General features: G+C 36.0%; 1 protein-coding gene across 4 annotated transcripts in view; it reads left to right on the top strand.

Annotated features, from left to right (window-relative positions):
• Window positions 1-14,258, top strand: part of Kcnh7 (potassium voltage-gated channel subfamily H member 7) — a 470,424-nt gene that overhangs the window by 389,831 nt on the left and 66,335 nt on the right. For all 4 annotated transcript variants that reach the window (XM_040745458.1, XM_040745459.1, XM_040745457.1 and 1 more), the window contains one exon: window positions 2,654-3,053. In XM_040745458.1, the coding sequence (XP_040601392.1) occupies window positions 2,654-3,053 (400 nt within the window). The remainder of the gene's footprint in view (window positions 1-2,653; window positions 3,054-14,258) is intronic.

Here is a 14,258-nt window from a genome sequence, read left to right as displayed (position 1 = left end):
TCTCCTCCTCTTTTCCCTTCATTCCCCGTCTACTTCCTCTCCTGCTCCTCCTCATTCTGTACTTCTTCCTCCACTCCTTCCTCTTATTATTTCTGTAATCATCATGCATAAAAAATTGTGAATCAGGGCCGGGCGGTGGTGGCGCACGCCTTTAATCCCAGCACTCAGGAGGCAGAGGCAGGCGGATCTTTGTGAGTTCGAGGCCGGGCTGGACCTATAGCCTCCGAAACAATACAGAGAAACCATGTCTCGTAAAAACCAAAAAAAAAAAAAATATATATATATACATATATATATTGTGAATCAGGCTAGGGCTTCTTAAACTTCTTTTCCCTCAGAGTATATGTCATTCATGTGCGATCGCGTAAATTATACTTATTTATATACTTAGAAAAACTTAGTTACACGTAAATTTTATTTTCATTATTAACTAAACATAGGAGGAATTTTAGGGTGTTAGAGGTAGAAATACACAGCAGATTTTTATTATTTTCCTTTTAGTCTACTGCTTTAGCACCCATTATGAAACTGTCCATGTGTTACAAAGAATTTACTTAATTTAACTACTACGTGGTGAGTCTGAATTATATTTAAATTATTTTGAAACATTTTATACTAAAGCCAAATAAGAATTTTTATATTTGCACAATAATCCTTAAACAGCTCTGGTTTTGAAACATAAGTCAATAGGTAGTTATATTAGGAAAAGAAATAAACTCAAGTCTGAACTGTACAAAAGTGGCAAGACTGAACAAATGTGACTCCAGCTGTTAAGAGTCTGGTAACCATGTACTTGGATGAAGTTCTTGTCTTTCCAAGACCCATCCATTTTCTAAGGGCACTGCATCACCCATGTTGCAAGGCTTCCATTTGAGATTTCAAAAGTCTGGGAAGTATATTTGAAAAGTACATAAGCTCCATCAACACATTTTATAGTATAAAGTTCCTGCTAATATAAACAGAAATATAAGGAGATATTTAAATGGAAATATCATGAGCTATCATTTATTAGATATTACCTACAATCCTATAGATATCATATTCTCATTTATAAATATGATCGCTGAAGCTTGAGTGAAAAAGAATAACCTGTCTAAAGGGTTATACTAGTAAGCAAGTAATACTTAGTCATAAGTCTATCTGTTTGAAAGTCCTTGCACATAACTGCTAAAGTAAAGTGTTGATGATACAAATAGGGACATTTACTTTACTTCCAGTGAACCCTGTAATGATATCTTAAATTCTAGAATTTGTTGAAGGAGTATGTGCCTTTAAAGGCACTAAAAAGGAAAAATTGTTTTCTGTGTTGCATTGTGAAAAAAACATTAACTTACTATTGGTACAACCAAGATGAACAAAATTATAATCCTGTTATAAGTCCATCTAGGCTAGGCAAACTTCTCCCACTTTTGGAGGGCTCCAATCTTACAGGAATGAATTCAAGGGAGACTAAAGGATTTTTCTTTGCTTGACTGCTAGAGTACAGCAAAGGAACAAACAGAAGATCTACTATGATGTTTCCATTAAACGTTTTCCTTTATACTCAGTAATATTTTTTCACTAAATCAATATTCATAGCTATGGGGTGCTAACTACTCTGTGTGCTATTTCTTCAATTAAAACATTAGCATTCCTAGCACATTTGGATGTACTTTGTAAAATAAACACCACAATGAAGAGATAAAATGACTCAATAATTGATTGGTAAACACCATGTAACTATGGAATAATTATATGCTCTGTGAATTATATAGTACTTATAGCTGACATTATTTAGGAAACATAAGAAATGAACTTGTAATTTGTACTTATCAGATTTCAATTCCTAACAGCCAGTTAAATATCCTATTATTATGTAAAAGTATCCTATCATTAAATACCTGGTCAATAACAATCATGCAATTAGTTAACATGCATCATACTCCAAAATACAGTCATCGGGATGCCAAGAAATAATTTATGAATTTGATGCATTCAGGAAAAGAAGAAAGAAAAAGATCTTTAAATATAGATTGTAATTGAGGCATACAGGTGTCCACTAAGGGCTGCCATGATTACAAAAGGAGTTCAGCTGGTTCCTTCATAATCCTCAGGTGGCTTTTCACTTCAGCATAGGCTGCTCAGAAAGGTCTTTTGGGGTCTTCCTTTCTTGTGATCTCTACCACAAACTATGCCACCAAATACCCATGCAATTGCTAATGCCAAGATCTTACTTCTTATTGTCTCTGTTAAGGAAATAACCAACCTTGTTTCCCTTCATTAGAGGAGATGCTTTGTCTATAAATAGTTGTCTTTGTTAGAGAGCACTTCCTTTGAGAACTGTGGTGTGTGGTACTTGGTAGACACACAATCAACTCCTTGGACACTGGTTGAGGAAGGAACACATTAGTAGTGCATATCATGTGAAAGTCCCTTTTGTAGACCTTGGGAAGGATGACTCTCTTTCCATGGATCTTGTATACCAAGACACTCGGCTAATGAGCCACATGTTTTTCAAAATGGAATTAAAACTTTTGGATGAAGAACTAATCTTCATACTTGATTCAAGCCTGTGTCTGTCTGTTCTCCCATATTCTGTTAACAATTCTACCTTACAAGAACATACCTTGAATTGCTTACAACTGATTCTGACCATACACATTTATTTCCACAGACAACAACATTAATTGGTCTTTTGAAGACTGCACGTCTCCTTCGTCTTGTGCGTGTAGCCAGGAAACTGGACCGATACTCAGAATACGGCGCTGCTGTTCTAATGCTCTTAATGTGCATATTTGCCCTGATTGCCCACTGGCTGGCTTGCATCTGGTATGCGATTGGGAATGTAGAGAGGCCCTATCTGACTGACAAAATTGGATGGTTGGATTCCTTAGGACAACAAATTGGGAAACGTTACAATGACAGTGACTCAAGTTCTGGACCATCCATTAAAGACAAATACGTCACGGCACTTTATTTTACCTTCAGCAGTTTAACCAGTGTAGGATTTGGAAATGTGTCTCCTAACACCAATTCGGAGAAAATCTTTTCCATTTGTGTCATGTTGATTGGCTGTAAGTAGATTTCTCTTTTGCTATCTGTTAGGATAAATAATAGCACAAAATTGGTATTTCTAGAGGATGGAGAATAAAGCAAAAAATGGAAACTGTGGAGATAGTGGGATTACAGATGTAGATATTATATTCTGTAAAGTATGATATTTCTTAGTGAAGTGAAGAAACAAAAATTTCTTTCCATATTCTTCTCTTAGAACTAGCTTCAATACCAATATAAAAGAAACCCATTCCTTGGTGATCCTAGGGTTAGTTCAGCCTCTCCTTAATGCAAAACTGTATCACACACTATAGTATCACACTGAGGGCTCTAGAGATGGCTCAGTGGTTAAGAACACTTGCTACTCTTGTCTAGGGATAACACTCTGTTCTTAGCACTCACAACCTCCTCTACCTCTAGTTCCAACCTGACACCCTCTTCTGGTCTCTGAAAATGCAAGGCAAGCAGACTGGTGCAAATGAATATACTTTGTCACTCACATGTAAACATAACAACAAATACAATTTGAAAAATTAAAATTTAAAAATAGTATCACAAAATTGCTTTTAACCCAAAAATATTTTCAGGTGTTTATGAAATCACTTCTAGGCTACCTATATTTCCTAACACATCATAAATGTTTCATAAATCTCACAAGGATAAATATGAAAAATATCTGGACATGTGTAGTACAGGCATAATTCTTTGAAAATATTTTTGTTCATGGCTGGCTGAATTCCCTCATTCAAAAAAGCTTCTTTTTTACTCTAGAATATCATGAGTATAAAACTGAAGTGATATGGGTACTCATATTGCAGATCTGAAAATTACAGTTCATTCATTGTTACATAAAAATGATTGTAATTTACTACTAATAGTTATTTCTGTTACAAGTTGAGATCAAGTTAAGTGGGAAAATAGAATTCTAGATATAAATCTTTCATACATATAAAACCATTACAATTAAATCTACAATCGATTTCCTCTTTTGTTGATTTTAAATTGGTTTTCTTTTGACATCATTCTAAGGCCAAAGTAACTACTTTTTACTCTGTAGTGGCTTTATACAAAGAACAAAATTTATTGCATATATTGTTTAGAATAGAAGATTTTATGGCAGGATGGAGATGACTTAATAATAATTTTGAAATTACATTGTAAAGAACCTACTGATACCCTGGATTACAGCAGACAACAACAACTTCAAAAGGAGCATTGCCCTTGGATGATGTACCAAATTGAAAATAGATCTTGGCAATTAATTTTCATGTATCACTCACTAATTACTGAAATGTGGTTAGATAAGACCTATTTATGAATCTTAAATTCTTAAGTTCTCTCAGTAATCTACTCTGCCCAAAATATAGTTTTATTTCAATAACATTTTCATAAGAAAATACCTTTTTTTTAAACCCTCAAGTTCTTTTGCCAATTCCACCAAAGGCTTGGCTACAAACACAGAAGTAGCAATGCATGCAGACTGCAATGGAACTGGAGCCTATTAAAAAATAGAAATACGCATTCAAGGCACTTTTAGTATGTAATTATAACCATAGAGGGAATGGGGAGATGACTCAGGCAGTAAGAGTTTTGTCTTGCAAGCTTGACAAGTCCTCGGCACCCACATTGAAGCCCGGTGAAGCTGTGCACACCTGTAACCCCAGGACCAGCAAAGCAGAGATAGTAGTATTCTGAAGACTCGCTGGCCGACAAGTGGGTTTGTTGCGCTCCAGGTCCAGTGAGAGACATGGAAACTATGGTGGAATGGCCAGTGAGATGGCTTAGCAAAAGGTATCCAATGACAAACCCGAGAAACCCAGTTCAATTTCCAGATCCACATGGTGGAAGGGAAACACTGACACCTACAGGTTGCCCTCTTACCACACACAAGCCATGGCCTACACATGCACATGAGCACTCGTGCGTGCGTGCACACACACACACACACACACACACACCATGAACACTTGCATACATGCGCAAAATCAATACATAAAAATGCATATATATATATGGTAGAAAGTGATTGAAGATCCTCCACATGTACATCTATACATACAAATACACACATACTCACTCAAAGCAACAGCAAAAGAATATACCAGAACACATTTCACAGAATACATTTCACAATGATTAAAGGTTTTAGTTGCATTAATATAAAACAAGGCAAAGAAAAGTATCTGTTCTTGATTCAATATTTATATTTGTGAAATAAATACGAATATATCTACTTAAGAAAAGAGTACCTACATATATTTAGAAACATCAATTCAATGAACTTACAAAAATTACAACCAATTATCCTGTTCACGGCTTAGAAGCCCTCAGCACTGTGGTATTTGTTATGTGAGTTGTTTTATTGAAAACAAATGCTAGTTCTTCTTTAGCCTTCACACAATATCTAATATCAGAATAATGACAGCTCCTCTTGCCCATTCTCCCCTTCTTTCCTTCTTTTTAATTTTCTTTGTCCCCTTGCCTTCTTTTCTATATTTCCCTCCTTCCTTCTTTTGTTCTTTCCTTACGAATGTCTTATCTTTTCATAAATATACCACTACATTACCTTTACTGGTCCTTTAAAAAGAACCTGTGATCCTTACAGATAAATTTGATCTTCTAAGAGAAAATTCTATTCAAATTGGATAGAGAAAAGGTCAATTCACATTAAACGTATACCATTTATTCGAACAGAAGACTCATTTTTATAAGTTTTGATGAAATGAGATGGGCAAAGCTTGGTGTCACACAGAAAAAAAATTCTAAGCATTGCTTGAGAGTCCTGTCATGACCTATGATGCCATTAATAAGGACAAAGGTAAAACTGAGAGTTGAAATGCAACAATAACAATGCTCATGAAATGTTTTTAGCCTTTAGGAATAGTGACATGCTTGTTCCTGATATCTCCCATTAGATGGGATTACATGCAAAACTTAATTGGCTCTTGTTATTTGCAATATTTACACACTAAGCAGGATATAACATAACGAGAAACATAAAATTAAAATGTAAAACCAAAATTTTTGTGTAAAATATCATCTGTGTATTTATTTTAACCAGAAAGATATGGTGAAATTTCAGCTTCCTTAAATTATTTATTAATAAAAGAAAAATGAAGCCACATTGTAGACAAAGGGGAACTTGTATGCATATTACAGCATTATCATGCAAAAAAAATAAAAACAAAGAAGCCTAAACTATTTAAAGGGAGGCAGAGGTTAGTGCACTTCCAAGGGAGGCAGGGGCACTCATCACTGATAACAGGAAGCACAGAAACTGGAGACCAGCCTGGGCTACATAATAAGTGCCTGTTTAAAATTGTCTCAGGAAATGCAAATAACCGCAACATCTGTAGACAGTTTTAAATGCCATTCTCACTAAATTCCCGATTGTGCACACAGAATAATGATTGGATAATTCACTTCAATAGTGTACATAACTAAAAGAATGAAAGAACACTCAACAAATGTGAAGATGGGTGTTCTCGCACACTTATATCTACATTTCTAATTTATAGATAACTTTTGGTTGTGAGCCTAGCCTTTAACGGCTGAGCTATCCCTCCAGCCCTCTAATTTATAGATAACTTTAAGTTGTTAAAATTTCAGAAACATTAGGTTCACATTTAATTTTTAAAAAACACAAAACCAGGTGAAGTGTGAGTGAATGTTCTCCAGCTCAGGCCTGCTTGACAAAGAACTTGGTAGAATTTCTTGGTTTTATTTAATGTATCAGCCACTGGAGTTCTAGCCATGATGGAGTAATTAGAGTCTCGAGCCTCAATTAAAAAGTCAGAAAACTAAGTAAGATGTACTAAGTCATTGTTTTCAGACACTAAAAAACTAGCAGAGAATTGTCATCCCTGGAAGAAAAACAGAAACAGGATGGCTTTGTGTTACCTATCTGTAGACACAAGGATAGGATGAGCAGGGAGGGGAGAAGATCCTAAGCATGTACAATAGTCACACCCAGCTAAGAAAGGATGATTAGAAATCATGTAGGCTAAGATGTTAGAATCTACAACACAGAAAATGAAATGAAATAAGGTAAGAAGCAGCTACGACAAAGGAAAGCTCAGAGAACTTCATGAGTAGCAGCTTGAACCTTTTAAGACACAAATACATGGAATGCCAGCCTTTGGACCCAGCAAAGAGTCATACAAGCATAAGCTGAACTAATCTCAGGACACACACAGGTATGAGGCACATTAAAATTCAATCAAGCAGATTAGAAAGCCTCACCGAATGTCCAGGTTGTTCAGGAGAAACCTTAGTAAAACAAAGCCCATAGAACCAGAACTAACACAGCCCTAACAAAGCTTTATAAGCAAGCCTTCAATCTGACCTTTGGGCTAGGGCTCAGCAGTAGAGCACTTATAGAGTAAAAAAGAACAGTCTTATCTTCAAGTTCTCCATCTACAAGAGCACAGGATCAGTATCTAAATGAAAAGGTATTTTGGACAAAACAATGAAGTACAGGAAACAAAACAAATTAGACAGCTGAGATTCCATCAAATTCAATGACAAAGAAAACAATCTAGTAAAGATTAATCTACAAAATGGGAGATAAGATACACATAAACCTCTGGAAAGGGTTTACTTGCTATCCAGAATATAGGAGGAACTCTAGGATCACAAACAAAAGTCAACACAATTTAAGAGGAACACTAGGCTTTAATGGACATTTATCAAAACATGACACACAAAAGATCAAGTTCAGCAAAGTGCTCAACATCTCTAATCCCCATGGAAACACACATTAAAACTAAAATGCCTCTTTCCACACTAGCAAGAACATCTATTGTCAAAAATACCAAAAAATATGCTACAAGAAAAAGCCCTTGATCACTGCTGATGGGAACATAAACTAATACAGCTATTATGAAAAAACAGAAATAAAACTACAGTATGATGATATAGTCATTTCATTGCTGGGATAATACACAATGGAAATGAAATAGGTCAGAAAGATGTCTTTATATCCTATCTCTACTCCATCAAAATTCATAATAGTTAACAAAATGGAAATAACCTCTCTGCCCACTAATGGACAGATGACAAAAAATGTGATACGCATACATATGGATGGTAACAAGAAAGGGGAGAGTATACGAGGAAGTTAGTAATAGAATGACAAATAATGCATAATAACATAGTTGAATAGGAATAAGAAATTCTGGTGTGCTGCTAATATGACTGTAGATAGTAACTATTTAAAGGATTTTTACTGTTTTACCATTTAAAATGATAAATGTTTAAGGAGAGAGATAGCACTACAAATACATGCATTATCAAAATGTTATATAATACCCTGCAAATATGTTTATTGTATGTTTCTATATTACTCACAAACACACTTAAATTTGATATAATAATAATTATGAAGAAGAGGAGTGTAGGGCTATGAAACTATGGAGATTGCTCAGTGGGTAAAGTACTTGCAGTGCAAGCCTGAATATTTGTTTGTTTGTTTGTTTGTTTTAATCTCCAACAACCACATAAAAAATGTGGGCATGGTGAAAAAGTTTCTCTAACCTATCACTGGGTATAGAGACAGGAGGATTCCTAGAGCTTGAAGGCTAGGCAGTCCACTGACAAGATACAAGTTCGGCGACAGACCTTGCCTTAAAAATAAGATGGAAAAGTGAGTGAGGAAGATAACACATGTCAGATGCCACACTCTGGGCTCAACACATGCCTGCACGAGAAGTGTACATGCACATACACAAGCACACATATTAATATAACACACAGAGAGAGAAAGTCACACATCAAAAAAGTAAAAAGAAAGAACAGTCTAATATTTTTAAAAGAAAGAGCACTTTATTGGTTCTTTTTTTACTCTTTCTGCTATTTTTCACTTTGGAGGCCAGTCACCCAGGTGCCAAATAAAATAAAGTGTCTTATTCTTACTTACAAATGCCTGGACTTAACTTGACTTATTTCTTGTGAGCTTTTCTTAACTTAAATTCTCCCATCTACCTTTTGCCTCTGGGCTTTTCCCCTTTCTTCTGTAATCTTACTTTCACTCTTTCTCTGTAGCTGGGTGGCTGATCCCTTATTTCTCACTCTTTGATCTCTCTCCTCCCAATTTTCTCAATTTATTCTCTGGGTCTGCCAGTCCCACCTATCCTTTCTCCTGCCTTGCTATTGGCTGTTCAGCTCCTTATTAAACCAATCTGGCATTTTAAACAGGCAACGTTCCACAGCTTCACAGAGTTGAACAAATGCAACATAAAGGAATACGACACATCTTTGTATCATTAAACAAATATTTCACAGCATGAACAAACGTAACACATCTTAAAATAATATTCAGTGACAGCACTATGAAATATTAACTTAAAAGTAATTACAGCTATGATGACACAAAAAAAAGTGTGGGCCAGAAACAAGAGAGAAAACAGACATGAGACAAGTGGAACTGACAGAAGTAACTAGAAGGTGAGGCCAAGTGATGGACAAATGCAGGAGAGGAGTCCTCAAGAAGAGGAACAAGCAGAGACAGGAGGATGGGGCCCCCATAATGAGGGGAGCAGGTACAGAAGTGCTCAGAAACACAATGGCTTTATTTCTTCTCAAGATAGAGAAAAGCTGTAAACTACAGGTTCAAAACAGTCAATGAGTACTAAAACTGTAACTAAGACATGTCAAGTCGCATTATCAAATTGACAAAAGCCAGTCATAAAAATTTCAAAGATGATAAAACCAAGACATTATATACATTAAAATAAAAATATTCTTATATATATACATATGGGGTCAATAAGACAATAGGAAAAGATCTCTAAATTGCTGAGAGAAAAACGGTATCTGTCAACATGGAAATTTATGATTAAACTGTATTTCAAGTAAGGACAACGACTTGACTTATCATGAGAAGACTATAAGAAACTAAAAATTTAGCTGGGCATTGGTGGTGCACGCCTTTAATCCCAGCACTCGGGAGGCAGAGACAAGCAGATGTCTGTGAGTTCAAGGCCAACCTGTTCTACTGATCGAGTTCCAGGACAGCCTCCAAAACAATACAGAGAAACCCTGTCTCGAAAAACCAAAAGAAAAAAAAAAAAAAGAAAGAAACTAAAAATTTTCTCCAAAGCAAAATATACCCTGTGAAAGTCTGGAATGAAGAAGACCAAGACTAGTTAATAAGTGAGTAAGCTGAGAACATTTTCCCTTGTCTTTGTAAATCTTCAAGATAGTTGACCGACGTGAAAATAATGTCTGTGAGTTGACAGGTTTTGTGATGTATGTAAGGAGAGGTGTGACACAAAGAAAGGAAGGTGGAGTAGAGATCTATCACCGCTGTGAAATCCTGCATCATTTGAGCCCGTGTTAAGTGTTTAAGAAAGAAATAGTTACATGGAAAGTTAAGAACTAAGTGAATGAAAATTAAAATGTGCCCAAACCTATAGGAATTAGGTAAAATGTCCAAAAAGGTTTTTATTATAAAAATGAAAATTCTAACTTAAAGGTATATAAACAGGAAAAAAAGAATGGTAGAGCTGAGAGGAAATTAAGAAACTATTTGAACACATGCAGAGAGACAATGGTGGAAATAAATTCTGGGTCTTTTTGAAAACTTAGTGCAATTAATATGCCTTCACAAAAATACCATTAAGAATTGATTTGTGATTTATGATTGACAACTTACAACAAATTTTACTATGGGTAACATTATAACAAACACAGAGACCTTTAAAATAAAATTGTTTAATTTATATTTCATCAAAATTAACTTCTTTTCTTTTTTCTGTTTTTTTTTAAGAAAAAAAATTATTACATTTTTTTTAGAAAACAGCTTGCTTCACATGTCAATTACAGCTCCCTCTCCCTCCCCTCCTTCCATACCCCTCACCATCCCCCCTGCAGCCTCCCACGCGATTCCTACCTCCCTCCACACGGGATAACCAGAGTCTGGTACCTAGCTCAGGGCAGGGTCCAGGCCCTCCCCCAAGAGTCCAGGCGGAGAGAGCATCCCTCCCCATGCCATGGACACATGAAGTCCATCTGTATGCCAGGGACAAACACTGATCCACTGCCCAGGGCCCCACAGGTTTACCAGGCCTCCCCACCGACTCTCACACTCAGGGGGCCTGGATCAGTCCCATGCTGGCCTCCCCCTTGTTCAGGTCAACCATCCCTGCTGCTTTGCCAGCCCATTCTTTGCCCATTGCTCATCACTCCACTCTCTCTGTCACTGGGTTCCAGGGGTTCAGTTCAGTGTTTAGCTGTGGGTGTTTGCCTCTGCTTCTATCAGTCACTGGATGAAGGTTCTAGGATGGCATGTAAGGTAGACGTCAAGTTCATTATCAAGAATGGACATTTAGAGTAGTCTCTCTACTATTGCTTAGCTTGCCAGCTGGTGTCATCCTTGTAGATCGCTAAAAGTCTCACTGGTGTCAGATCTCTCTTCAAACCTATGACTCCCTCTATTATGGTATTTCTCAAATGACATTGTTCAGTTGGGTGTGATGACACATGATTTTACATCAGCACTTAGGTGGGCCAAGACAGGTGAGAATCTGAGGCCAGCCTGCTCTACACAGCAATTTTCAGGTCAACCAGTGCAATATGGTGAGATACTGTCTCAAAAAATCAAATGGCATTGTTAAAAAGAAAGGAAGTGGAAGTGATAAACTTGAAGAAAGTATTTTGAAGATGCACATATGAAAAAGATTGGCATCCAGAATATATTAAGAATTCTTACAATTTCACAAAAAGATAATTGAGGGTTTTTGTTTTGTTTTGTTTTTTTAATGAGCAAATTACTTTAACATAACTGTACCAAAAGTACACCTGCATGTAAAAAAGTACATCTAAAAGTGGCATTAATCATCGGTGAAATGAAAATTAAACACTAATGAGACACACTACACATGCTACCATGGTAAATTTAAATTGGCACTATCAAATGTCAGCAGGATATAGAACAAATGGTATTGCCATAGTATGCTTGCTGAAACATAAAATAAGACAACCTTGGCAAACAATTAATTTCTTGTAAAGTTAGACAAGCCATACCACACAGCAATTCCACACCTAGATGTTTAAAACTGAAATGAAAACACATGCCCACACAAAGATCTGTACACAAATGTTCATGACAGTTTTTACTGTGTAGAAATGCTATGTTTTCCATCAGCAGATAATATAAACAAACTTTGGTGCATCTTTATGATTTAAAAGTTTTTTTAAAAAAATAGTGATAGACACAATGATTCTCATAGTTATGCTGAACAAAAGGCAAACTCATGTATGGAATGTGTGCTGTGGTACCTAGCAAATGAAGCCTGTCTGTAGTTCTCTGAAAGAAGCAACACGCAACTAAGTGATGCAAGGAAGTATTCTGGGATGGTAGAAACAAGCTCATATCTCAACAATAATGTTCTCGTTTGTCACAACTGAATGAACTATATACTTAAAATGACTACATCTAGTTATGTGTTTATTATGCATCAAAAAATTCATTCTTTGTTTACATGTTTTTTAAAATACATAGAGTAGATAAAAAGCAAACTGCGGTGATTCTCATAGAATGCAAAGTTAACACTTCATTAGCATTTAGTATGTGCTGATATGGGTGGGAGAGGGCTGACGGGGGTTATATTCATTTTCTTTCTCTAATACTTCAACCTAAAGACAATTTTGATGAAATCAAAACTTTTCACTGAAGAAGCCCTAATGAAATGTTGAATTAAAGAGAGGAATTTATATAGAGACAGTATTATTTATTTATTTATTTATTCATTCATTCATTTACCTGTTTATTTTGCCAATATTCACTTGACCAGTATTCTATGCCAGTGAATGGACACCAACTGAATCAGATACACAGAATACAATAATTTGTTCTCTCTAGCTGGTGATATTTTGCTTTAAAAGTGGAATGGGGTGGATAAGACCTCATGTTTTCCTTAGGATTTTAAAATTCATTAGCTAAGAATTTAGCAAAGACATCCTCCAATTTTTCCATTTGTGTTTCCAATGCCATACTTAGAATTTAGTTTTTCCATCTTGACAGTGTAGGCAGTTTCTGGTTCTGTGTTATGACTTTCAATCATTTTCACAGAGATAAAACTACTATCATGTACTGATTTCTGACCACTTTCCCTTATAATAGGAGCTTTGGGGAAAAAGATCTAGTTAGGGTCTTGTGCTCTCACTATCTGCTTCATGAAAGTGTCACAGGCACTTTGGAAAGTCAGCGATATGTAAAGTACACTTTTACATATCATAATTTTTTCCAATGAGTAAAATATGCTTCTCACATGAGTCACATGAATCAATTTCATTTGAATATTGCTATCTCATTAACCAAGTTTTAGTATACTCAAATTAAAAACGATTTCTATCTGCTGCTACTTCCAAACAGGAAGCAACCTAACAGCTGATTGACATTGCAAATGACTGATACTTTGCACACAGGAAATTGCAGAGCACTGATGTTTCACACACAGGTCAACTTAGCCTCACTCTAGGTTAGTCAAGATTTTCACCAAAGAAACAAACAGATACCCAGGATAAAGAAGTGATCTACAGAGTTTTGCTGGTAAGCCAAGGCATAATTTCATCCCTGGTCTAGAATCAAGAGAAAATTAATGTTCTACCCTAGAGAGGAAAGAATGAACTCTCTCTCCTGCTCCAACATCTACTCAGACGTTGACCTCTATGGATGATGACTACCTACAGAGGAGAAATCAATCTGCATTAGTTATCTGAGATGTTAATTTGAGATAGGAGTCTCAACAAAACACACCCTTTCAGACTCACACAGAGTGTCACACAATCACATTATTTGAATACTCTGCCCTAGAGAAGTTGTCTAATCCTCACACGTCCTCATTTTTCATGTATTTTAATAAATGATCATTCCTTTCCCAGAAACATCCTTTTCCTTGGACATCTACGGCAAACAAAGACTATTACAATCAAGCATGATAAGATATGCCAAGGAAATGAGCTGGGAAGGAAAAGGTCAAGAAAATACATTAATGCAGCAGAGCCTAGGTCTGGTAGCATCTATTTTTTAAATGAGCAAGTAGATTTTAGAGTGTTGTCCAGATAACGCATTTCAAGGAAAAAGATGTGTTGGATGAACATAGTTGAATCTCACACTTCAAACTATGTTGTTGCTTTTGGTACTTCTCCCACCTGCTCGTGTATTGGAGCCTGAAGCCTTCGTTGCCACATCAAAGCTCTTGATAGCCTCCCAAAGATCCATA

This window comes from Mesocricetus auratus, unplaced genomic scaffold, assembly GCF_017639785.1.
Source record: "Mesocricetus auratus isolate SY011 unplaced genomic scaffold, BCM_Maur_2.0 Super-Scaffold_100004, whole genome shotgun sequence".
Taxonomy (NCBI): Eukaryota; Metazoa; Chordata; class Mammalia; order Rodentia; family Cricetidae; genus Mesocricetus; species Mesocricetus auratus.
The sequence above is the reverse complement of the archived record's forward strand: the minus strand, read 5'-3'. Positions and strand labels throughout refer to the sequence as shown.